Source organism: Xenopus tropicalis, chromosome 2 (assembly GCF_000004195.4).
Source record: "Xenopus tropicalis strain Nigerian chromosome 2, UCB_Xtro_10.0, whole genome shotgun sequence".
NCBI classification, from domain to species: domain Eukaryota; kingdom Metazoa; phylum Chordata; class Amphibia; order Anura; family Pipidae; genus Xenopus; species Xenopus tropicalis.
The window spans coordinates 40,814,707-40,841,613 of record NC_030678.2 but is presented as its reverse complement, the minus strand read 5'-3'; the positions used below and the strand labels follow the sequence as shown (position 1 = coordinate 40,841,613).

The 26,907-nt window shown below is 37.2% G+C and overlaps 1 protein-coding gene across 4 annotated transcripts in view; it reads left to right on the top strand.

Moving 5' to 3' along the window:
* Nucleotides 1-26,907, top strand: part of pola1 (polymerase (DNA directed), alpha 1, catalytic subunit) — a 151,903-nt gene that overhangs the window by 30,315 nt on the left and 94,681 nt on the right. For all 4 annotated transcript variants that reach the window (XM_012957632.3, XM_031896704.1, XM_031896703.1 and 1 more), the window contains exons 22-28: nucleotides 383-502; nucleotides 1,036-1,135; nucleotides 1,628-1,743; nucleotides 2,986-3,135; nucleotides 3,720-3,842; nucleotides 23,224-23,256; nucleotides 26,667-26,759. In XM_012957632.3, the coding sequence (XP_012813086.2) occupies nucleotides 383-502; nucleotides 1,036-1,135; nucleotides 1,628-1,743; nucleotides 2,986-3,135; nucleotides 3,720-3,842; nucleotides 23,224-23,256; nucleotides 26,667-26,759 (735 nt within the window). The remainder of the gene's footprint in view (nucleotides 1-382; nucleotides 503-1,035; nucleotides 1,136-1,627; nucleotides 1,744-2,985; nucleotides 3,136-3,719; nucleotides 3,843-23,223; nucleotides 23,257-26,666; nucleotides 26,760-26,907) is intronic.

Here is a 26,907-nt window from a genome sequence, read left to right as displayed (position 1 = left end):
AAAGAAATTGTCACTGTAGTGTGTGATTCCATTCCAAACCTGTTCTCTGTAACAAGTAAATGTCACTCTCTAGCTAGAGAAGCTGCCTACCTCCACCTCAAAAATACTGCAAGACCCTCTTATTTTTTTTTTTTAAATGAATTAATTGGTCGAATTGGGTATTCTGTAGTTCCATAAAAATTGGAAGCATTTGTAATTCTATTAGTTTTTCATTCTACTATGCTGAGAGGCACCATAGCCAGGAATCAAAATATGGTTAAATATTTGGCCTATTTGCTATAAATTGCAAAACTGCGGGTTTGCTGCATCCACAGAAATATTTATTTATATCTATTATAATATATAATATGTTAAATTGTTTTTTCTTGTTTGTTTTTTGCAGTCAAGGACATTAATGGGTGGACGCTCAGAAAGAAACGAGTACCTTCTCCTTCATGCCTTCACAGAAAATAACTTCATAGTGCCAGACAAGCCAGTGTTCAAGAAAATTCAACAGACCACTGTAAGTTAGAAAGAAATCTTTATTAGGAAAGATTTCAAAGTGGCGAGGTGGAATTACAGTAAAAAGCTTGACTTTCCTTTCAGAATTGAGCAGGCTTTGCTCATAAATGTATATATTTTTGTACTAGAAAGCTATACACGTTAGTTTAAACTGATATGAAATATACCACAGTGAACTGCCTTCCCAGACTGTCTAGAGTATGTTCCATATAAAACCTTTTCCTTGTAGTCTAGTTAGACATAAGGGCATTATTAATTGCTTGCATGCATGTGATATATGTAGTGTCACACTTTGAATGGCTTCCTAAGATCTCATCATTAGTTGTATTGCATTTTTAAATTATGTTCTGTGGCTTTTACTTTTTTTGTCTGTCATAGCTGTTAGATGTTTCATCCAAATATTACATGTTCAGCAAAGAATGTTTTTGAACTTCTCTAAATGGAGGGACGTGGAACATTATTATATAGTATGTGTTTATCTAATATTTTATATAAAACCATTTTTGTTACTTTTTTTTCCCCCTCCCTGGTTAGGTGGAGGACGATGATAATATGGACACAGATCAAAATAAAAATAAGAAAGGTCGAAAGAAGGCTGCCTATGCTGGAGGATTGGTCCTGGAACCCAAAGTTGGTAGGTTCAGTTAAGAAATTAAGAACAAATATGCGTGTAATTATATATATTGCTTTGCCATTCTAGTTGTCTTATCCCAACATACACAGTTCTAGTGATGGATGCAAAATAAGTCATTTTATCCTAAATGGTACAAAATAAATGTAAACCTAAACCTTAAATATGTTTGAATATACATCAGGTAGTCCTGGATTATAAATATAATGTAATGGTTAGTAGTGCATTCTAAGATAACACACAACATACCAGGACACTGTAAGAAATAAACTATTCTGAATACTTCTATGTGGTTATTTGCTTTACTGTTATCCTTACTGTTAGGAAATTTTATATCTTTGACATTATAGCTTTGGACTTCTTTGGCAAATACTCCTACTGCCTCTAAAAGTGAATGCTGCACTTCTTATGCTAGTTTGGTGCTTCTTAAACAATGTCTGCTGAGCAACTGGTGGTCGTATGTTTCAGTCTTTATATTTATCTTTGTAATTTTAGGTTTCTACGACAAATTCATCTTGCTTCTGGATTTCAACAGCTTGTACCCCTCTATCATTCAGGAATATAATATCTGCTTTACAACAGTGCAAAGAGAGGCTCCTACTTCACAGAAAGTAAGTCTGGTAAAATCTACTGGGCAGATAAGATATGTAATGCATTTTACTAAGGAGCTACTGATATTTGCCTACTTTTGTCTTTTTAAACGCTCTTCTTGAGTTGACTTAAGTTCAGTAAGTTCACTTGCTCCAAGCTTGGTGCTGCCTTACACATAGAATAAAAAAATTGTTCAGTGAGAGAATATAATTGATGAGTAAAGGAATTTTGGGCTAGTTAAGTCATACATGTAGCCAAATTGGGTTAATAAATGAACATTTCTAGGTTACTAGAAGTAATTTTGTTGGTGCCATCACTGGCCAGTCTGCATCATCAGATTCCTGTTGTGCCATAACTGTTTTATTCTACTCAGATTCCAACTAGAGTGTTGTCATTTTTGAACCCTCTGATCATATTCTGGGCATGACAAGATTGACCAATAATATTGGCTGTATGAGGCCAACTTTTTGGCAGTAGATGAAGAACATGTATCTCTTTTGATTTCTTTAATAAAATAAGGCTACTAGTATGTGGTGTGTCGGCTTAGCTGAGTACATGGTATATCCATACCATTTAGTAACTGAAAAAGTAGCTGCTACTAGTTGCTCTGTGTGTTCACCCTCACTGGATATATTGGGACTCCTTTATCAACACTGGGCAAATTTGCCTGTGGGCACGAACGCATAGCAACCAGTCAATGAATGAATGTTTGTTTTTTTTCAGCCAGCTACTGGTAGAACAACGAATGCAACAATTTGATTGGTTGCCATGGGTTACTTTCCACAGGCAAATTTGCCCAGTATTGATAAATGACCCTCATTGTGTATAAAGCATTATTTTTAAAAATGTATAAATAGTGTCTGTTATCTGTGAGATTCTCCACTTGTGTGGCTGAAAATATTTTATAATCAGATAAACAGTTGCATGCAATATAGAAAAATCTCCTAAATTCTGGTACAGAGACTAGTTCTTCCAATAGCCAAAGGGTTAACTACAGAAATCATGCAGAACTGTAACTGTGTGAGCCATGTTTTTGCCTTTATGAATAAAATTGCTGGTGTTTGTTGAAGCCTTCTGTTCATTTGTGATTTCCTTTTGGTTGCTTCGCGCCTTTCATTACAATCAGCATGTTGAGCGGGGACAGCATTTTGGGATAGATTCTGTCTGCCAGACTCTGCCAAAGGCTGGTGCACGAACGCTGCTGGAATGAGCAGACATAAATATTATGTGTATTGTAATATCCTCTCTGAATGGTGTTGCAGGGTGAAGATCAGGAAGAAATTCCAGAGCTACCTCATTCTGATCTTGAAATGGGGATCTTACCACGAGAGATACGGAAACTGGTGGAGAGGAGGCGTCACGTGAAGCAGTTAATGAAGCAGCCTGACCTAAACCCTGATTTATACTTACAGGTAACATACTGGCACAAGGCCTTAATGGAAAGTGAGTGCTTTGGGTGGTGTTATTGGTCATATTAGTACATTAAATGAATGTTAAATCAGATTAATTAAAACCAAAGCATTTTCTGTAAAATAATTTGTGATTATTTGGCCTCAGGAGTTTAGATTGATTTATGTAACCTTTGTAGTGAAGTAGCCTGGATTTTCAGCATATGTACAGCAGAGATCACATAGCTTGCTTACAGTTCTGTTAGTATAGTTTGTCCATGTTAATTATTGAAACAATACATTGAAACAGATTGCGGTTTGTGTTTTTACTGTACATTTAAAAAAAAAAAAAGTATTTGATATTTTTATGGATAATGCCACACAAAGTGCCTGGTGCTTTGATCACCACTAACTGATACTTAGAATATGCATTATTTATTTTATCGTTTAGAAATGTTTTATACCAAATATTGAGGTCATCATTTCTTATGATATATTTATACTGTAACATTAGAATTTTTTCTTTTTTTGCAGAAACATCGGTAGCTTTTATGTTGGAGACTTTTAAATGCTTGTTGTTTTTTTTTTTTTGCTCTCTTTACTTTTAGTATGACATCAGACAAAAAGCTTTAAAGCTCACGGCAAACAGCATGTATGGATGCCTGGGCTTCTCCTACAGCAGGTTCTATGCCAAACCTTTGGCTGCATTGGTTACTCACCAAGGGAGAGAGGTCAGTCTTTCATGTAGTTACTTGCCAACATAATCACAGCGTTTTGCTTGTTCTCTATGGAGAAACATTATGCTTCTTTACTAATGCAGATACCAGCAAAAAATTACACAAGTGTATTGGTGCAAGTTTTTTGCATAATAGCACAGAGAACGTAAAATAATCTTTAAAGCTTAGTTATTTAAAAGGATGAAAGGTTTACAGGTTTATACAGTAATTTCTACAAGGAATATTTTACTGTAACGCAATTCAACAGGGCACTTGAAGCAGGAAATAAAGTGCCATCTAAGTGCCCCAGATCCTGCAATCTGCTGCCTGTTTTGGCCATGGCATAGGATGGATTAGGGAATATGATTCATGGCCACTTGATTCTGATCTTTAAATAAGAGGTGACTGTCACATGTATGCATGAATTTAATTGTAGGAATATGATAGATGTGCTTTTAGTCATTTAAACAGCTAAGCTGCAGAGGGAAGGACTATATGAGGTATAAACATGCTTGCTAACATGTAATTATGATTGTTTTTCCATTGTTTTCTGGTTACCGATATAAAAGAATCTACAAAACAGGTTGCTTCCCAGCATTGTGTAAATTTGCTAAATACTTGCAGTTATGTATATTCAGTTAAATGCCTCAATAGAATTTAAAACTACTATTTAAGTTATTAGGCTGGTGCAGGAATGCAAAATACACCCAGCCACTTGTTTTTAAATATATAGTCTTAAAGGACAACAAAAAAGCCCAGGGTATGATTGGGACCTTGCAGTGCCCTATTTCAAGCTTTAGTTTGGGGGCACAGGGCTTTTTGAGTTGTACAGTTTGCTGCAGCAGTGGAATAGGGGATCCATAACCAGTGCTTCACCCTGCCCCATTGCCCTGATTGAAGTGGAACCCAGTGTTATGAATGACTGCTATTTACACAGTAGCCCACTTACATCTCGGCTTCCGTAGTCAGCGTGACCTTTGTGTAACTATGGGGATGCTGTATATTGCCAACAGCAGTTGTTTTGGGCTCCAGTCACATTAGACTGCCTTACTCCTTTTATTCTTTTTTTTTTTTTTTTTTTTTTTTTTTTTTGCTTCAAAGCTGGGACTTTTTGCCCATTGTTTTCATTTAGACATGCAAAAAATTTGATTTTGTATAATAAAGGAAAACAATGTGACAAGCATAGCCATTGATGCAACTGCTTAGCAGAGTTTCTATTTATAGCCCTCTGTTACTGGCGCTAGAAGAACAAAGGCAACACTTTAAAACAAAATGTAGCACACATTTACAGAGAAGCCTGTAGACTTTTTATTTTATCCTATTTTCAATATATTACAAATGTTGTCCCAACATTACAGTATTTTTTTTCAGTTCAAATGTGCATTTATCATGATGTAGCAGACAGGAAGTATCATGAACAGAAAAGGAACTAAACTTATAAAAAAAAAAAATATAAACTTTGGTTACAATATTAAGGACCCAAGTTTAATAGATTTTATAAAGAAGTCTTGTGATATTCTCAGTGTTTAAGCTAAAGACTGTAGAATTTGCTCGGCTCTTTATGGGTTAAAGGATGAGTTGGTTACTGTTAATGTAACAGCACTTCATGCCTATAAGGGGCTAGTTTGTTTGATCTTTCACTAGGTGGCGATAGATACTTGGAGATCTTCAGAGGAAAGGATGAAACACTGCATTATTTAATATGAAATTACTGTGTGATACCCAGATGAGTATAAATATATTTGAGAGAGCATTTTTGCTTGGTATGCCCAAGTGAGTAGCTCTCTTGTTTTCTCCATGTTTTACTAGTTATAGGTTTCAACAGAAACTCAAATGTACTCAAAGAAAAGGCTTCCTTCTTTATAAATAATCAAATTACACAATCTTTTAAGTTCACTCACAGGATGTATAGTGTTTTTGCATGTATGTTACGTGCATGCCCTTTTGTGTAAGTGTTGCCTCACCATGTTTGAGCTTGATTTAAATAGTTTTCTACCTTTTAAACTCTCTTTCACCACGCAACTCCTCTTATCCATTATTTTATATATTAATTTATAGATTAAAAAAAATTCAGTGGTGTTAAATTATTTGTAAATGTAATTCCTTTAGAAAGTGCCTGACAGAATAAAGTCTCAGTGCTACTAGTTCTAATGATTTAGCCTTAGACTTGGGCAGTAGCTCAGTGTCATTGGTACCAGCTGAATTCATTTATCACTAGTGAGGAAGCAAAATACATTGCTTTACTAAGCAAAGAAAGCATTATGCCTTTTTTATTTGCCTTATGTTGGTAATTTTCATTAGTGCCTTTGATAATAGAGCAAGCAGTATGCTAAATAACACTCAATAACTACAAAAAAAGTATGTTCGGTTGACTTAGAAATGTATATTTGTATTATTATTGCAGGTTAGTCTGCATTTTACCATGTATTAGGGCATACATTATTAAAATGATGTTGAAGCCATTGGGTATACTATTTATTGGAAAATTTAGAAATTGCATGTCAAAACACACCATTAGCCATTACCCTTGGACTTCTGGGGATCCTGGGATCGCTGTGGTGCAGATGTACAGATGTGCTTTGATTCAAACTTCATGGCCAAGTGCAGTTCTCTCCTAACTGTCTTACAAGCCCTGGGAATAAACCTGGTGTTTGTTATTCCCTAAGGGGAGAGTAATCCCTTTTAAGCACCTATAAGCCCTGCAAGTGTGGGGTGTTCTTTTGATTGGCTTACTGTTTCTTTTGTACTGTACCCAGGCACTGTGGTTTCATGTTACGAGTGCTTGCTTTTCTTGGGTACTGTAAATATATTCATGCATTCTGGTAAGTTACATGAAGACTAGAAACTTAGAAACTATAACTGAGTGTTCTGCTGGCATAGACACCATACTTATTATGATTCCTTATCCTGCCACTGTTGGTGGCATCTGTTGACATTATATAAAATATTTAGTGGATGCCAGACTTCTGGAATAACCATAAAATATAAATGTAACACTTCAGGCAAAAATGTAACCCCCCTCCTCCGTAAATGCTTCTTACAACAACTGACCAATACAAGAGGAAGAGATGACCTTACTTGTTACAGCTTATACTCTAAAGCAGGGATCCCCTACCTTTTGTACCCATGAGCCACATTTCAATGGAAAAAGTGTTGGGGAGCAACACAAGCATGAAAAAAAAGCTTCCTGGGGGTGCCAATAAGAGCTATAATTGGCTACTTAATAGCCCCTATGTGGACTGGCAGCCTACAGAAGGCTCTGTTTAGCATTATACTTGTTTTTTATTCAACTAAAACTTGCCTCCTTACCAGAAATTCAAAAAGTAGCACCTGCTTTAAGGCCACGGGGAACAACATCCAAGGGGTTGGGGAGCAACATGTTGCTCATGAGCTACTGGTTGGGGATCACTGCTCTAAAGGTATATGTAACCCTTGGCAAGCAATGAGATTTCCATTTCCTTTAGCCAAACTATAGGAAACTGAAGCCGATTGGTTGCTACTTCTCTTTTTCCCCCAGGCCAATGCTTTTTTTGTGGTGTGCCTAACATATTGGCACGCCTAGAGAATGGGGCTTTCCTTGTACTTTAAATTCTAAAAACAAATATATGTATGCGAAAGGAATGTTGACATTTTTCATATATGCTATTGCACATCTAAGCGTTTTAAATTATTTTGTTGCATGGTTGATTGGTTCTCAGTATAAATGATTATTATTTCTTCTGACACAAATTTGGGTAAGTTTTTTCTTTATGCTCTCTATAGTATGTATGTGTTTGGTTGCTTTTTTATTTCTCCTCCTCATCCTCAGCAGCTGCTGTGGATAACAAGGCAAGAACCTCTTGGCTAAGCCGAGCAACCTTTCTCTGTTACACTGGGCATGCCAAGCATGTATGATAGATTATCACAAAGTGACTGCTATTGGTGGAGATTTGATTCGCCTCTGCCCTTTCTGCTTCTGACACAACTGAAAGCAATCTGCCCTTCACAACTGTTCTTCCATCTCTCTCATGCCCCCCTTTTTTTAATTGTTAATAATAGGTTATTGTTCTTAGAATTCCACACAACATTTCCGAAACTTCCTATTGTGTGTTTAATCAGCAGTGGTAGGTTGTGCCTTTGTCCTCCACTTGTAGCTTGCGTTTTTACAAGGAAGGTGAATAAAAGGAATATACACTTCTAGGAATAATAGATTTAAATCTGCAATTTTCCTGTTCTCATATTACACAGTTCTGTTCATTATCCAGGAACTGAATGTCCCGACTGCTGATCTATATTGAGAGACGCATATTCTATGTTTGGAGGGCAACGTGTACCCATTTACTGTGCTTTAAATTTACAGCTGAAAATCATGCCAAGGTGTGAAAAGGAATGATCGTTTTGTGTATTGGGATAAAACACTATCACTTAACAATTCTATTTAGTAACAAATTTTCTACATGATTTAGAATCATGTTGCACAGTACATGTACTGGGGACTATATCATTTCCTCCTGTTTTCTGGGTGAGATTTCCAAAGAGCAGACATTAACAGATAGCTTAGGTATCCAGCAAAGTGACTTAAAGGGAAAAAAGTCTTTATCTGCTTTTTTGTTATGTGAGGTTAAGCATGACAGGCTTATAGTATAGGCTTGGTTAAAGATCATTCACACCCTTCCCTTCTCACCCTATACTTGTACCACTAGTAAGTGATGCAACAGAATTTTATTATGGACTTGGTGAGTAGAAGATTTGGCAGCAGTTTGAATATCCAGTATCCAGTGCATCATTGTTTGTAAAACTAGTGGTAAGTGTGAGGTGCACCTCGAGGCCACCGGAATATAAGAAAGACAAACTTAAAGTATTTGTTCAAGTATGGGGATTGCTTTGTTTTTAAATAAATGTCTAAAAAATATTTGGTTAATAGAAATGCCACAAATGCAGGGTTTGGTATTTTGCTTTCAATTCGCATATGGCCCTTATCTCAGGGGAATATTTATTATATTTAATTACAAACTTATTTAATGGAAAAACTCAAATGTGTACATCACCGTTGCATAGTCATGGATAAAGAGCCAAAAATTGCTTTGTTAAATACACTTCCCATAAACTTCTATAGGATCTCAGCAGGTTTTGGGTGGTGGCGTATTCATTTAATTTGAGTGAAAGCGCAGAATCTTGAATTGAAATCAATTTTTCAAAAGAGCAGATTTTTTTTATATTTAATATTGAAATTTGATGTGGGGCTAGACATATTCTTAGTTTCCCAGGTGCCCTCAATCATGTTACCTATGCTCTGATGATAAACTTGGTCTCTCAAGTTAGAGTAATGACACCCCTCCCCCCCAGCAGCCTTTAAGCAGAACAATGGAAAGGTAGCAAGATAACATCTAGAGGTGGGCCAAGGCAAAGCGGCCATTCACACTTCCTACAACACCCCCAGATACCCCCCCACGTATGAGAGCCAGTGCATGTGCAATGACATCCGAGACCAGTGCTGGTGGGGGTAAGAGAATAACGTGCATTGCTAGAAATGCTCCCATGCCCCACCTAGTTTTAAATGTGAGAATAGCACTCAATAGTAAAAAAAAAAAAAGTCTGGCCATGCTCCTTTAGTTACATTGAGTAGGAGACAATAGCTTATCTGAAAGCATTTGCATTTGAAGTGCTAGCTCTTTCTGAAAGCTCAGACTCAGGCACAATGCACTGAGATGGTGCCTGCACACCAATATTACAGCTAAAAAATATATTTTTTGGTTCAAGAATAAAATTTTAAATGGTAGAGTGAATTATTTGTAATGTACACAGTGTAATTTAGTAATAGAAGCTACACTACAAATATCATGACAGAATCCCTTAAAAGTCAGCAGTACCTTTAAGCTCTCAACAAATGAAAGTGATTCACAGATGGTGCATTTTCATTTTACTCATTTAAATATACAAATGATAGGGTGGCCTCTGTTTACTATTCAGCCACATTTTTATAGAGGTTTTAATATTTGACCGAATGCAAAAAGTCATGGATTTACTGCATCCCTAGTGGTCAGTATAGGTTTTACATTAAAATTGTACTACTTGTAAATGTGTCAATCACGGATTTATTTGGCATAGAATTCTCTAAACCTTGATGATTTGCTAAATAATACATGTAGTAGACTTATCACAGAGAAGTTGCCGGAGTCCTATTAGGCCAAAGACTTCTTGCATAAGTGTCTGCTTATCCATTTAAATCAGAGCCAGAATTGTGGTCCTATTAAAGGAATGTGATAGATGCAGATTTCACTTATAATATTTTCTTTGGATTGCTAACATATAGTTTTGCAATGAAATGATTTGATTGTCAGAATGAATTGAAACAATAGCAACAATTTTAATGGTGACATGGCATTCTTTCATGTGACAGTGATCAAAGCAAACCCAGCATGCCATGAACACATAGTTATAGCATTTACACTACACCAGTTGTTAGAATATGAAGGTCATGTAATTTTTTTTGTCCTCCTTATTCCTGGAATAGAACACACGTATAGGTTTCAGTTACTTTATGCTTTAGGGATTTTTAAATATGAATTATGCTTTAGAAGTATTCCTGGGTAAGGCACAATGCATTGGTATTGCATCAACTTATTGATTTTTACTTGTGGCTTCAAAGTTTTTTGTCACTGTTATGGAAATGCTCTCAAACAGCAAATCAGGTTGGATAATTAGGTCTCATTTCACTCTGTAAAAAGACTTTTGTTTTAAGCTTTCTTAGGACTATACCACTTGTGCAACGCTGACTGCTGCGATAAGAACAGGGGGAACAGCAACCATCATAAAGCTCTTAATTGCCTGTCCTTGCTTCTAGTTGAAACTGATAGACAATGCTTTGCATATAGCAGGCGGCACGTGCTTACTGGAGTGGTTTGTGCCATTTAAACCTTATTGCCCTGTGTTTATGGGATTTGGCTAAATATCAGATCCATAGAATTTGGGGAGAATTACTGAACTAAATCTTTAACCTAAATTATTTAATCGCACTTTAGTGCTATAACCAGTACTACAGCCTCTTTGAGTAAAACAGTCGACTGGCTATCAACAATGACAACAATGTTTCTAATCCTGGTAAGTTGAAGGCCAGTGTTTGGCAGACAAGGAGGCACAAGGGCTAGGTGAGGCCCTCCAAAGGATTTTTATGGTCCCCAGACAAAGGCGCCATAGACTTCACTATATGACATTGTCAGTTTAATTTAATCCAGTCAATAAACATGCTGTATGAGAAATAATTGGCCCACTACATGCTATAAGTTGGATAGAACTGCTCCAAGTAAATACGATGGATTTTGTTGAGTTAAAGGCTTTTTTGTTCCTTACCATTAGCTACGGTTTTTCAGATATGTATCTCCTCTGTGGTGGAACATGGCAGTGCTCGTGTTGCTAAAAAAAACATTATTTAGAGGCACTACGAGAAAGCCTAACAGTAGAAGATCCCAGCAAGGATCCTAAATAAACAGGATTTACAAAAGTCACTGATGGTCTAATATGATGTTGTTAAAATTTGAGATGTAACATTTTGTTTTTTGAATGTTTTTAGCTTGAAGAGAAAGTACTGAGGATTTGTGACAATTTACATCAGAAACTTCATTAAATAATTAAATATTTCTTTAGTGTCACTTAAAATATGTAGCCTGTTGCATGTCAACCAAAGAGCTAGAGCAAGTTTTTCTCTGTAACCCTGTCCCATGACATTCCTTGTCTGATCACTAAATAATAGCTCCAAGAATAATAGAGCCTTCACATGCCTGAGTGTTTTTTGCGGTCTTTGCTCGGCATTAGTGGAATGTCTCATAGGGTTCCTCTTAGTAGACCTATTAATTTTGCCAGTTTGTGAGGAGTGTCACTTTACAGTTGAGCATTTAAAGCATGCATATAAAAGCATCACAGCAGACTTCCATAAATATGCTATGAAAAAAATTCTGTTTTTGGTCTGCAACATTTTTGCTCGGTCATAAAAGTGTCATTTTTCCAATTGTCTTTTTACTCACTGCCCAATAATTTATTATCCTGGAAAGAAGATTTAGCCAGCTGAGGAAATAGGAAATCTGTTTTAACAATTAATGCTATGATATTCTCAATTCCTAATTTATATCTGTATCAGCTGTAACTGAACTATTCATAAGGTAGCAAATAAGAGTTCCTGAATTAGAGTCCAAAACACACCTATACCAAGGGCTAATGTTTGGACACTGGTACACCATTTTTTTCAACCAGCTTTTAAGGGAACAGCTGCATTTTATGTATCAAACCCACTCTTTGTACATTCACAACTGTTGTTGATGCTTTTATACAAAAACATGCACATAGGTTAATTTGCTACTGATGACATTGACCTAACCATGTGCCTTGCACAAGGTTAGCTATACTGGTTGCCATCCTGCTGAGGGAACTAGTTACATAGTTAGATTGAAAAAAGGCCAACCCTTTCAAATAAACTCCAATGCAGACGTGTGTGTGTGTATATATATATATATATATATATATATATATATATATATATATATATATATATATATATATATATATATATATATATATATATATATATTATGTATATGTATAAATTGTCTTGTTCAGGAAGTCATTAATATAACCTCACTGCCCACACCCCTCCAGTTGATAGCACAGCAACGCCCAGCATATAATTACACACCTTAGGGACCATATAATGCTAACAAAGTTCCAGAACAAACCCCTGCCAGGTTCATCTCCCACAGGGCAGGCAGAGTATGACACACACAGGCAGTACTCTGCCGGCCCTATGCTGCCTGTGTGTGCCACACAGGTGTAAACCATGCAGGGGGCCAGTTAATCTAATTACTGATACCATGTAAAGCTTACACGATGGTAAGCAGTCACAGCAGCCAGACAGGTAGGGGGCTGTGGGCCGCCAGTTGGACAGCCCTGGTATATAGTGTCCTCGGTAGTGATGTGCTATATACTGCACTGTTGTTTTGTCTGTTAAATTTGATGAGGAATCAATCTACCTGCCTGTGGGTTTTTTATTTTTTTGTGAGTCAACTAGAGTACCCAAAGGAAACCCAAGCAATCGTGGGGAGAACACACATATTCCTTGCAAAATTGCTATTGCTGGAATTTAACTTAGGCTCCCAGTGCTGCCAGGAAGCAGTGCTAAGTAACGTGCTGCCATGCTCAGGCTTCTATTCAGAAAGGTGGTGACTGATACCTTTGTTTACTTGCTTAACCTGCACTTGTAGGTCTTGATTGTTCATTGAAAGGAAATTATTTTGCACACTTAGGGGCACATTTACTAATCCACGAACGTCCGAAAAGCGTCCAAAGCATTTTTTCCGTAATGATCGGTATTTTTACTTTTTCGCGAATTGTTGCTGTCGCGAAAAAATCGTACTGTCGCGCCGAGTACGAAAGTTTCGGATTCATTCAAGCTTCAGTATTGTGACTTTCCTTGGGCCAGGTTGGAGCTGCAGAGTGCCATTAAGTCCTATGGGAGGCTTCCAAAATCATGCAAAGTTGGAAAGGTTTGCCCGCCATTCACGAGCGATCAATATGTCAAGTTGCGACAATTCGCGCAAAAGTCGCAAAACGTTCATTTCCAATCCGATTTTTTCCAATTCGGGATTCAGATTCGTGGATTAGTAAATGTGCCCCTTAGTAATTCTTCATTTTCTGTCTACTTACATGTAATATTTTCAGAATGGGAAAGATGGAGAACCCTGTCCACTACCTCTGGTCTCCTAACATTTTGGTTTGTTTGTTCCAGTCCCTGGATACTCTCCTTGCTGTATTTACTTACAAAGCTTTGCCTGGAACATGCAACACAATTTTACTTTGTTTAATAGAAGCAGTTGATGGTCCTGCTGTCGAAATCTTCTTTTACCAAGTCAAAACTGCATTAAATCAGCTGCATACCAGTCACAAACACATACATTTAGTTTTCCATGGTATCCTATTGAAAGTGACAGGGTCAGGCAGGCCTCACTCACCACACACAGGGCATTTCTTTCCCCTCACTCACCATAATCACTTGGCAAATATACTGTCTGCTGACAGTACGTAAGTCGAGTTTTGTTATATTGCCTGGCTTCTGATATTCCAGAATTCCAGAATCCGGTTTATCAGAATTGTAAAACCGGACTCATTGCCACTGTACTACATAAGGATCAGCTGGACCCTGTCTAACCACAAACATCAAGTACTTGGCATATGGCTCTGTATCACTGAAAATCAGTTACAATAGGGGCTTTAGTCAAAATTCCTTGCAGTGTTTAGCACTGATGCCTTAAAGTGGTTGGGCCCTGCGTTTGATTCCAGCCAGGCCTAGTATTATGTTATCACCATGTCTTTGTCTTCTCTTGGTATTCCAGTAACTTCAGATGCATACAGGCATATTAATTGGTTCCCAATAAAACTAGTCATAGTATGTTTGAATGTGGTAGGGACTTGGACTTTGAGCCCCTTGGGACAGGGACTGATGTGAATGTTGTACAATCTCTGTAAAGCATTGCTGAAAATGTCGGCACTATATATATAAGCAAAGAATAATAATACAGTTCTTGTGTTCTCAATTGTCCAAAAGGTCAGGGGAAACGGTTTAAATTTACCTGCTCACTGCATGGTGTGAGATAAATGCTTAACCATCGCAATTCGAGAGGCCATCACAACATCCTTCTAAAGGATAAAGACAAGATCACATTTCTCAATCCTGTTGGCCAATGACTTACGTTGAGTACTGGCTTAGAATTAAAAGGCCTAATAACCATTCTTTAACTGTAATAAAATTAAATTTGTCCCTAAGATTTATGCACATCAAGTCATTCTTGCATCAGTTTACTTTCTAAATGCATTCAGTATCTGTGTTTTGCGTAGGCTAATGTTAGTAGATTAGTATTGTTGTTCTTTAATAACAGCACACGAAAAAGCTTTTTCCCTATTTAGCCATTTGCACAGGAGGCCCTTTACCAATAATGAGCAAATGTTTTAAATAAATACCACAACATTTAAACATGTAAATTGAAAAAAATCTTTAGTTGTGAAATACATGCAAAAGCTCAAATTTCTGCTGGTATTTCAATGCATTCACAATACCAAATAAACAGTTGTGGTAAAATGTGGTTAGTCTGAGTTGGGGTAGTATCAGGGGCAGGGTTTGACATGTTTTGTAACCCATGGCAGCCATTGGCTCTTACCAACTGCAGTAGACTGTAAGATCTGATTGGATATCTCTTACTTTTATGGTGCCAGCACATAGCATTTCATTGAAGCTAGGTGGGCAAGTTGATCTGTCCTTAAAGAAGGAAAATGATTACCTTTACTGCTCTACTGTTTGAGTGGCACTTACTGACACTTTTAAACTGGTCTACACCGCCTTCCCTACCACCACCGATTTGTTCCTTTAGATCTCAGTCATCCATTGTTGGTTTTAAGACCAGTGTAAAGTTGCCTGGCATGTTTATTAGTGACAGCTTGCAGTGTCCTTGACCCTCTTCTTCTTCTTCTTTTTTTTTTTTTTAAAGGGAAGAATGAGAGACCTTAAAGCAGCTTAAGTGTCCACTCCCTTGGCAGCTGACAGGAAAGCGATCTGCTGCTTGGCTCTCCCTCTGTGCTCCCTTCCCAGGTGTCAACATGACAGGGCCATTTTCAGAAGCATGTTCGCGTGGCGTTCAGCATGCCAACAATATAGGCATTCATTTCTCTTGACGTGCCTGACTCCTGAAATGAATGAAGGAGGGCCTTGTGCCACTCACATTCCTATTAGTAAACCTGTTCCTTGCCTTGGGGGACCCTGTGGGATGAAAAGTGCTTGAGACCCATGCCATCAGGTCCTTCATATTTTCATGTTTTTTGTTTTATTAAGGCAAGAAGTGAACACACCTTACACTGCATGCTTAATAAAACTGTTGTAAATATATAATAATATTTCAGTCTTAACAGCATGTATGAATAGGTGTCCTGCATAGAATTCCATAAAATCCTGGTTTTGGAGTTGGACTTTGAGGTAGTAATTGTTGATTACCCATAAAAGAAAATATTATGACATAATAACCTTATATTATTTTCATTTTCTGTTGTGGGAAAAAGGGGTTAACTAATGGAATGTCATTTTGGTAGTGGTCAAGTCTTGCAAGGGGATTAAAAAAAGTTTTCCACAGCTGTCGGCTCTGTCAAAACAGAGGGGTTAAAGGTTGACAAAAGCTGTGACTAACTTGAGAGGATTGATGTTGGGAAATCTAATTAGTCGGTAAGGGCAATTAATTCAATCACTTAGGCATAGTTTAGTGGGGGGTTTTTTTTTCTCTGTTCTCTTTTTCAGGATATGAGTCAATGTAATTCTAAAGCACCTGTACATTAGCAATAGTGTTGAAGAGGGAGCGAAAAACATTAATGTATTTTCATAAGACAATTATCAAAGTCAAAGCTGTGATGAGTGGTAATAAATTATGCCTAAATTAGTATAAGAAGTGCTTAGAGCATTAACAATAGAAGTCTGCAGTGAGAAGAATCTAAGTTAGTTATTGCTTTTAGTCCAACTTAACTCTTTCACTACAAATATTTCTTTACTTTTACTTCCCCCCCACTTCTCCTATAGTAACACATTGGGGTACATACAAGTTTAGCTAATGTACTGGGCACAACATAGTGCTAAATTAAGGTTACAGCAGCAAACATCTAAATGCAAACAAAGGAATTCTTAACTGGCTCCAAGTGTAATAGTTTTCTGCAAATATATAATTTTGAATTATTATTGGACATAAGGTTTGATTCAGAAATGTATTAAAGGTCAAGAGTATTCAAAACAAAAATGTTTACTTTGATATTGCTTTCTTTTTGGTTCCTAAAAGTTAAAGCAATGGGACAAAACCAATTTTAGAACTGTTGCTGTAGTAGACTTCTGCCTTTAAGCCATGATTGATTGAAGCCGGGAATCTAAATGACGGGGTCAGGTGTATTTTCCCTGTGCATATAGACCTGCACAGATGCGTATGTTTGCCTCTCAGTACAAATGTGCAGGTATATTCTTACACTATTCACTTCCCGCACATGCCAGCTATGGTCCTCAGCTGATAGAGGTAGTGTGCTCTCCTTACTATCAATGAGCTACTTCCCTTCAATTCCATATACTCTACCAAGGCAAAACTGGACTGAACTGTGGGGACTTAGTGAGTCAGCACTGGGGTGCTGTAATAGATTCCTATGCGGGTTTCAGCAGTGTCTGAACTGAGAGACTGGTTAGACTTATCAGGATTTGGCCTAAAGGTTAATTGACCAGCCTTGGTGTCACAGCATACTTCCTGCTGCCTTAATGGCTCCCTTGCTTTGAGTACTTTGAGTCCCTTGGGAGAAAACTGCTATATACATATTTCCCATATATCCGTGTGACTTATTGAATGTCCTCGATAAAGCTCCCAGTGTAAAATATAAGGAGGATGGCAGACAAATCTCCCAAAAATACCATCCCCTTTGGTGATTTGGCTTAAAGGGGTTGTTCACCTTTAAATTAACGTTGAAGGCATTGATATTCCGAGGCAATTTGCGATTTGTTTTTTAATTTTTATTTTTCAGTAATTTAACTTATTGTTCAGTAGCTCTCCAGTCTGGAATTTCAGCAACTTTATGGTTTCTAGGGTTTTGTTTACCTTAGCAACCAGGCAGTGAGTTAAATGAAAGACTGGAATATGAGTAGGAGAAGGGCTGAATAGTAAGATAAGTAATAAAAAGTAGAATTATTAATACATTTATAAGCCCACAGAGCAAGTTTTTGGCTGTTGGGGTCAGGGACCCCCATTTTAAAGCCGGAAATATGTAGTAGTAGAAAGCAAATAGTTTGAAAACTATAAATAAATAAATAATGAAGCCCAATAGCAAAGTTACTAGGAATAGTATAGTCTATAACGTACTTAATGTAAATTTGAACCACCCTTTTAACTGCAGGAAAATAGAAAAATAAGGCAATTATACCCACAGCAATTCAAATGTTAGCAAAGGGGATGATACAAATGTCTGTACAGGTATAGGACCCCTAATCCTTATTGAAGGCAAAACAATCCTATTGGTTTTTTTTTAACATTTATATGATTTTAATAGAAGGCGTGGAGACCTAAATTACAGAAATCTGACAAACTCCAGTTCCTGGATAACAGATCCTATAACTGTATGTGATTGTTTATGCCTAGGTTCCTAGTACAGGTATGGGATCCCTTATCCGGAAACCCATTATCCAGAAAGCTCTGAATTACGGAAAGCCTGTCTCCCATAGACTCCATTTTAATCAAATAATTCAGAATTTAAAAACAGATTTCCTTTTTCTCTGTAGTAATAAAACAGTACCTTGTACTTGATCCCAACTAAGATATAAATAATCCTTATTGGATGCAAAACAATCATATTGGGTAGACTTAAGGTATGGAAATCCAAATTATGGAAAGACCCCTTATCCAGAATACCCTTGGTCCCAAGCATTCTGGATAACGGGTCCTATACCTGTAGTACATATATTTCATTTTTTAGGAGGGGAAGAGGAGAGATAGAAACTTTGGCAAAATTTATTATTTAATTTAGGGAAGGGTGGGATAAAACTATATAGTGATCCTGCTGTTTTTAATTACACCTATCCTACCCCCTGGGCACCCAGACTTTTATTGCAGCTATCAGAAACCCTGAGCTGATTGATATGATGGCAGAGCTGTCACTCTTTAACACACGCATGGGGGGGAAGAAAAAATTGTCGCTTTTTTTGTTCTGCATGTTTTAATAGAGTCCCATTAAAGCTGCATCGCTGAGTGAAATATCGGCATGAAGAGCCCTCACCGAGCTGAGGCCGGGAATTAAGAAGTCAGGAAATGGGCTCTGCTGCTATGCCGGAGAGCCTTGTGTGACACACAATCTCCTGATTGGGGAGATCATTACTGCTATTATGACTCGACTCGTGGAGGAATTTTAAATTCCATCTGAATGTCAGTAATAACCCTCTTAGCCAATTATCCTGAATAAAATCACGAAGGCATTTGATATAATAGGTGTTGAATTACTGAATAGATTTGCTAATTAAATACTCTTTGTTCTGCTGCAGTTGACATTACAGGGTAAGATCTTGAACAATTATTCTCAACAGCTGTACTTTGTTAAGGAGGAAAAAAATTAAGCATAAACTTTATTTTTATTATTTTTTTATTCTGAGGTTGAATTTTTTTTAATGCCTGGAAAGGGAGGAGGGGGCAAAATTCCAATTGATGATGAAAAGATAAATATGCAGGTGTTGCTGTGAAATGAGATAACTGCAGAATTGGCTTATTAATGAATCTTGCAAGCTTTTTATAACCTTATGTGTGCTATCTGTCACCACTTTCACGTGATTTTCTATCAGACCGGGTAGAAATAAATATACGTCTGTCATCTGACAAAGCTAACCTATCATTGGTGCTAAATTAATTGCATTAACTGTAAGCCACACACTTGATCAGAGTAGTCTCTTTATAGAAATTTCATAGTTTGGTCATGTATGTTTTTGGTCCGAGTTACTTTGTTTTTAAAATAAGATAATCTAGGCAGGAGAAAAGTTGAATATAACAGACAGGATGAAAATGTACTTTAGTAAATTAACATTACATTTATTATAAACAATAGTTTCCATGAAAGCATGATCCAAGTTAAAAATTGCTTTAATTTTGTTCATTTTGTCTAATCGAACTTTTTTTGTATAATAAAAAATATTAAATGCACAATTTTTGTGTTTTTTAATGTTATTTGTAAATGCAGTTACTATTGGAAGCAGCATATGTCTGTATATAGTCTGTGCTCTGCTCATTCTGACTCCTGAAACAACAGTCAGCTAAGTAACAGACTTTTTGCCTTTTATTTGAGTCAGAACCTTTAATCGGATAAGGATATGTAGACAATGACATTTACAAGTAACTTTAAAACCATTGAAAAACTTTAATAGGTATTGGAAATTTCCTATGAAGTACATTTTTCTTTACTTTTTAAAGGGGAATTGCACCGAAAATCCTTTTTTGCATAACAGAATTGTATTTGTATTTTTATACTTTTAGTTTAGCCTTATTTAAGCTCAGGGTAGCTGTGTAATCTTCTTAAATCACAAAAATGATCATTTTCATTATCAATTCTATTTGACGTACGTGGGAACAAACTTTTCATAGCAGGGACTGCTCCCTAGGTTTTATTTTGGTGTTATATCATAATGCCTTGCCAGTATAAGTGCTCAATTGTATTAAAAGTAAAAAGGAAAAGCTGAGGGCATAGTGGGCATTTAATGTGTGTAGTGATAATCAATGGTATTTTTATGGTGAACTTACCATTTAACGAGCAAATCAGCAGTATTTTAGCAAGAACATTACACTCTACGCAGTGGTAGCTTGTCTTGTATTGAGGGGTTCAAGAAACAAAATGCTATTAGGAAGAAATGTGGTTTTGTTAGCATTATGGTTGTAAGGGAAACTGTAAAAAAAAAACACCTGAGGGATAGGGGAAGAAGATAAAAGGTTACCAAGGAAAATGGCATTAGAGAGGAATTCAGTGCTTTAGCCTACTAAAAGACAATTAAAACCGCCATCATGATTTTTAATCCTTGCCATCTTGGAAAGGTTTAGATGCAACGATTCTCTATGCCTCTCCATAAGAGAGAGAGAGGTGCTAATAAATGTGAAGCTAAATATATTTGTATATAAATAAAGTGTGGATCCTGAATAATTGGGTAGTCCTTGGAAAACTTTGTGTAATGGTAGTAGAAATCCCTAGATGTTGTGGCTTTCAGTGGCACAGAGCCACAGTAGTAGATTTAGTAGCAACAGAGAAAATTATTTTCTGCTGTGTGGCATATGTGCTGGTGAAACTGGCAGAGTCACATCCTAGAGATGGAAACATAAATGTATTACTATGCCAGAATCTTTTTCAGATCATGTGGATAACCTTGTCCTGAAGCAGAGTTTCAACTCTTCAATCCAGCGATATCCAGATTTGCTGTAAAACTGTAGGCATTATGATTGTGCAAATGGCATCTCCCACAGGAAACAATGGAGCAAATGTTACAATGTCGGTATTTTGTGAGAACATAAATAGTTTTGAATGTGATGATTTGTTTTGCAATCAGTCCCATATGGTTCGCATGAATAAATCAATCTGAGCCACATCCAGCAAGTAACAATACTTCAAATTAGACACAGGAAAATAACTCAAAAGCCTACCTACTAATAAGGGTGACGTATATATTTTATGGAAGGCACTTGTGGCAAAGAAGAGTACAAGAGATTTAAATGAGGAAAATGTTTGTTGCTGGCTAAATGTTCTGTGAAATTCTTATTAGACAATTATCTACATTCCCTTTGTTTGAGTTCTTTGGTGGCAGCTGTGCTATCATTTAGAAGTGCAGTTTCTCCTCTCAGAAGAGGGGAATATTTTCCTTTCCGTGTCCTTCACCCTCCTCCCTGTTTTCTTACACCAAGTTTTTAACTTCGGCTAACCTCGCTGCACCTGCTGGTTTAACCATCACTGGAATGCGCCAATGACATTCTCGACCAGTTATCACAATTATGGATAATTATAGCAGTTTCTTTTTTGGCGCATCAGATGTCCAGTAAAAGAATAGTCACTGCTGTAATGTTTTTAACATTGGTCGACTGCAAAAAGTCCACTTGACTTGAAAGGGTACTCTGAGACCTGACCTAAACAGCTGAGCTGTACGACTGAATCTGTGTATATCTTTATTTGACAGGCTTACATATATTATTAGACAGTTTGCTGTCTGCTGGAGAAACCTAGAGCATGGCAAGAAAATTACCTGCTGGCTTATGGAATAACTTTCTCTTTTTATAACAAGTGGTTGTACACTTATGCTTATGTTCTTGTTTTGCACTCTGCAATTCCACTTCTTTGAATAGAAAGCTTTCTTGCTAAGCATAGAACATATACCAATTTATTTTATATAATTTACTTTGCTTCTCTCTGGCAAGTTATACATATTAAGGCAGAGCTGCAGTTGCAAAAGGTAATTTGGGGCCAAATTGAATAAGTGTGGAAGTCGGGAATGTTGAGGGGGGTTCTTGCGGCCAAAGATCAAAAGTTGGCGAAGCAAAGACTTGACACTCACTAGAGTAAACTGAGTAGTTGTTATGGTGTAGAGCACTGAGCTCTCCAAGGCTTAAGTATACAAGGGCACATACCAGCTATTGTAAGGCTTCTGCCATACGTGATGAATTATTAGCCCTTGGACAAACTCAGTCTGAGAATCTGCCCCTACATTTGAATCCGTGCATTTCTGTGTCTGCAGCAGGAGCCACTGCGGCAGTCCAGGTGCAGACAATCTGAGCAGATTTTGGCTGCAAAGCGTAATGAGCCTGAACAGGGTGGGTATCAGAGGGCTAAGATACATTCTAAGATGCAATAACAGTACTGCACATACGTCTTATTTATTTGACTACTGCTGTAATAGACAGCTGCTAAGTGCAGTTGCAATTCAACTTTTTACTCTGTGCTTAACTCCAGCATTTGTATACAGCTGTTCTCCAACCCTTTAAAATTTTATATATGAATGTGACCTAAAACCTTATGTGATTTTCCAACAAGTCCATTTTTTTTCAATAAATGCATGACCAAATATAATTTTTGAAGTAGGTTTTCTTCATCTACTTGTAGGTATTGTTTGAAAATCATATGATGTTTTAGGTCACATTCATGTAAAAATATATAACATTTTATATACAACATAGCGCTTTGCATCTTTTGTTAAACCCTAGCTCTCAATGTCCCTTTGCAAGCCCCATAAATTTTACAAGAAATGGTCACAATAGTGTAGAAAACTATCCACACCAGGTGGATAGTTGGGTGAGCATTACCATTCCATTGCATGGTTTACTAGAAGATGCCTATAACGTTCAAAGGTAGCACTTTACCAGGTAGATGAGAGGCCCTTTGTACCCTTAACAACTAGAAGATTTTAGTGGAGCTCCCTTGTCTTGCGCTTCTAACTGAAAATGCATTATTCCTTATTATTATTTATTAGTCATAAAAATCTGAAAATGTATTAAAGGTGCTTAGTTATTTCATCTTGTACTCTGTGTTATATACACATAGTCTTGCACATGTTAAAGCTATTAATATTACTTGCGTTATGACTAAACAGTCTAATGGTTCTTGGTGCCAGCAGTGCATTAATTGCATGTGTAAAAAAAAAAAATAAATTCATATATTCCAAATAATTAGTTTTTTTTTCTTGATGTGCTTTATTATGAGCTGGCTGTAATAAATAAATCATCATAAAACATGTGAATTCTGTGAAATTTTTTCTTATTAGAATACTCAAATACTCAACTGCACTGATATTCAACTAGCAATACTTATATACAAATGTCCTCACGTTTTGGTAATGGCAGTTTTTATTTCTCTCCCACAGATTTTGCTGCATACCAAGGAAATGGTACAGAAGGTACGTGGCTCAGTCATTCCCACCTCCTCCTTCTGTATATGCAAACGGTTAAAACAAAGGCCGCACCTGGCAAAGTTGCTGTGTTTTACCAAAGTGTAACCCAAACAAATGGAACTGTTTTCTCTGGATGCTTGTTTAGCGGTGTACTCCTTTCTAAAGGATTAAAGCTTCATTCTCTCTCTAACACAGATATGATGGAGCACGGCTTGAAGCCTGCATGCAAGTCTTTCCAGCAAATTAGCAGCAGTGTTAATTAGAGTTTACACTGTTTCGCTATATTGTAGTGTTGTGTTGATTATGATTGTTTTCTGGCTGACTTCATCTTCAGCTAAATTGTTTCAGCATTCTGTACTGTTTGTAGCATACAATATGCTTTGGCTATCAATAACTACTTAGGTGAACAATTCGACTCTCTTATTTCATATGTATATAAAAAAGAAACCAGGCATGCAGAGAAGGGACGTTCTGTAAAACATATCAAAGGGAAGCTAGCAGGCAAACAAATATTTTATCATGTCTCTTTTACTGAATAATGATAAAAAGATGAAAAATGAAAGTAATCAATAATTGTCCATCTCAGCAGTTTGTCTTTACCTGCAGGCTTTGTGTTGGAGTTGGTTATTTTGAAAGATAGCTCAAATTTAATTTAAGTAAAAGTCTCACACACCAATGATGATGTACAGCTGAAATTTAAAGGACAATGAAAGGTTAAAATAAATTAAAAGTAAGTCTAAAGGCATTCTTTTTAAGTACTTACTGCATATCTAAATTCCCAGATCCCTGCTTGCTTCTCTGAGATATGGAGCTGGCAGCCTACAGCAGTGTGAAGACTCCAGTGATATCACTGAAATGTCTCTTCCCTTCCTGTAGGTGCCAGCGGCAGCCTTCCTATTCTCTGAGCATGTGCGTAACTTGATCCTGTCTCCTGTTCTGAGCTACACATGCCCACCAGCCAATCAGAAGCGGATCTGGCAGAGGGGAGGGGGGGGGAATGAAACACATGTGCGGTATGAAGCAAGGAGGGAAAGGAAGGGAAGAATACCTTTTTAGAGATGGCTGCCTGTTCTAGAAAATGTGGAGTAAGTGTGACTGAGTAAATATTTGATTAGGTGAGCCAAAAGTGTGGCGTTTTTACTAAACAATAGGAGGACTATTGGGCAGTATGCTTTTTACATTTTGACTTGCATTCTCCTTTAAGTAAAATTATGTATTATGGGAGAGTGAAGAGAAACTTGATTATTTCTGACATTTCATTGTAGAGGATGTTGCCATTATGTAATGAAGGTACCTTCAGGGAAACTTAAAAGTTGAAGATAAGTATTTTTAAGGCAGTGATACCCAACCAGTGGCTCAGGGGCAACAGATTGTTGTGGGTGCTGAGGCTACTGGAACCCATTGGAAGATACTGCATCAGCATGCGATATGATCCTTGTCTGCTGGATTTTCAAACCCGATTGATCTCTGTCTGCCTGATTTCATCCAGAAATTGATCGGGCGGTATCTCAGTGCTCAGAGACCACTAAATAAGCTGGGCATATCCTGGCTGATAAGCTTCTATTACCGTCAGGAGGGGAAAGTTGGCAGCTTTTATCATCCTGTGTGGTCAGCTTTTATTTATTTATTTCTTTAAGTAATTTATGAAATATTAGCAGCTTTAGTATGCTAATGGAATACTTTTCACTTTTACAAGAATTCTTTCTTGAGGTTGCCAGACAAGCAGATCATTTAGCCCTAGGGGGATATACAGCTATATAAGCCGTCGGACGAGGACCGCATCAATGAGCCGATGCGGTTCCCGATCCTATGGGAAAAACAAACCTGCCCAATCAAGATCTGGGTAGGCCCGTCAGATGTGCCCATACACTGGCAGAAAAGCTGCCAAATTGGTCTGAAGGACCTGAATTGGCAGCTGAAATCTGCCCATGTATGCCCAACTTTATTCATACCCTAAATCCGGGTATATCTTATTTTCTACTGTCATAACATCTTTGTGAATTAAAGTCACTTAGTGGTACACTGTGTTGTAGTTTGTAGAGGTATGAGTTATTTTGTCCTTGTTTGAATAATGACCATATTTTCAGATATTTCAACCCCCTCAAGGGTACGTGCATCCGCTCATGTATTATGAGAATTCTGATTAATTTTAGTGGATTGACAGTAACTGCAAAATCTATCTAAACTTGTTAGATACTTGGAAAACAGGTATGATTGTGGATAGGGAGAATGACTCTGAATACATCACTTCTATTCTTCGCGTTTATAGTCCAGCTGTAATAGTTCTTTAAACTCTACGTTTGAAATATAACATTGTGAATTGTTTATTGACTGTCCTAAAAAATCAAATAATTCTTTATGCTTTGAAAATGAAAACATGTTGTTCTCGAAAAATGCCTTGCATGGTCAGTTTCGAAGCACACTAAACGTCTTGGCTTCATTTATCCATCTCTTGAGGCTGTTTTCTTAATTAGTAGCTACTGGTGACCAGCATGGTGGATGTACTATGTACAATTCTTGGCACCTGATGTTTTCTAGGATAAGTGATCTTTAGTATAGATGCCATAGCCAGCACTACAACTGTGTTCACTCGTGCCAGAGGCAAACAAACCTGTACACATTCATCCTCTTTTCAGGACACTAGCAAAAACAAATCTTTGGGGGTGCCACCAATGATTGTAATCACTTACCTTTTACCCTGGGTCGGCGCTCCTGTTAACAGAAAACTACACCAGCCCAGGGGAGGTTTTCTTTCTTCACTGCATGCGCGCAGTAGAGTGAAAAGCTGAACTTTAACAAGAAAGTCTGCATTTTCACCCTTCTGCACATGCGCCGCCCCGGGATTCAGAAGGAAGAGGAAACACTCGCTGCTGATACCCTGGGCTAGTGTGGTTTTCTCCTAACGGGAGCACCAACCGGGGGTAAAAGGTAAGTGATTACAATCACTGGGGGGTACCTAACATTTGGCACCCCCCCAGTGGTTTTATTTTACCTTTCCTTCTCCTTTTAAAGTTGTTTTAGAATTTGGGCAAATTGTGTGGATAATACAGTGTTTGGCTACATGCCAGCAGAGGCCAAACTTTCATTAATGGGCAAAAATGGCAGTAGGGTTGCTAGGGGGAACAGTTACTTATAATTGTATAATACATTATAATTATGAATACCCTTGGGTGCAAGTGGTCACAATTTTAGCCCATGACTTATTGGACTTTGCTTAAGTATATAAAAAAAATTGTTGCATCTGCAAAATGTTTGTTAGTTATTTTGATTCTGTGAAACCATAAATTAGTGTAAAATGGCAGTACTGAACATATAAGTTATCCGCTACAAATCTGAATAACGGGGGATGGAAAATGGGGCACCCAATAGTTTTTAATCATTCAGTGATTTAAAACAATTTTTTCTTGTTTTACTAGATGAATCTGGAAGTCATATATGGAGACACGGATTCTATCATGATAAACACCAATTGTAATAATTTAGAAGAAGTCTTCAAGCTTGGAAACCGGGTATGTATACATTAAAGGGACTGTAAAAGTTTAGTATTGGGTAATGCAGAACTTTAGATGAGAATAGCCAAACAACTATGTACAGGTATAGGACCTGTTATCCAGAATGCTTGGTACCAAGGGTATTCCGGATAAGGGGTCTTTCCGA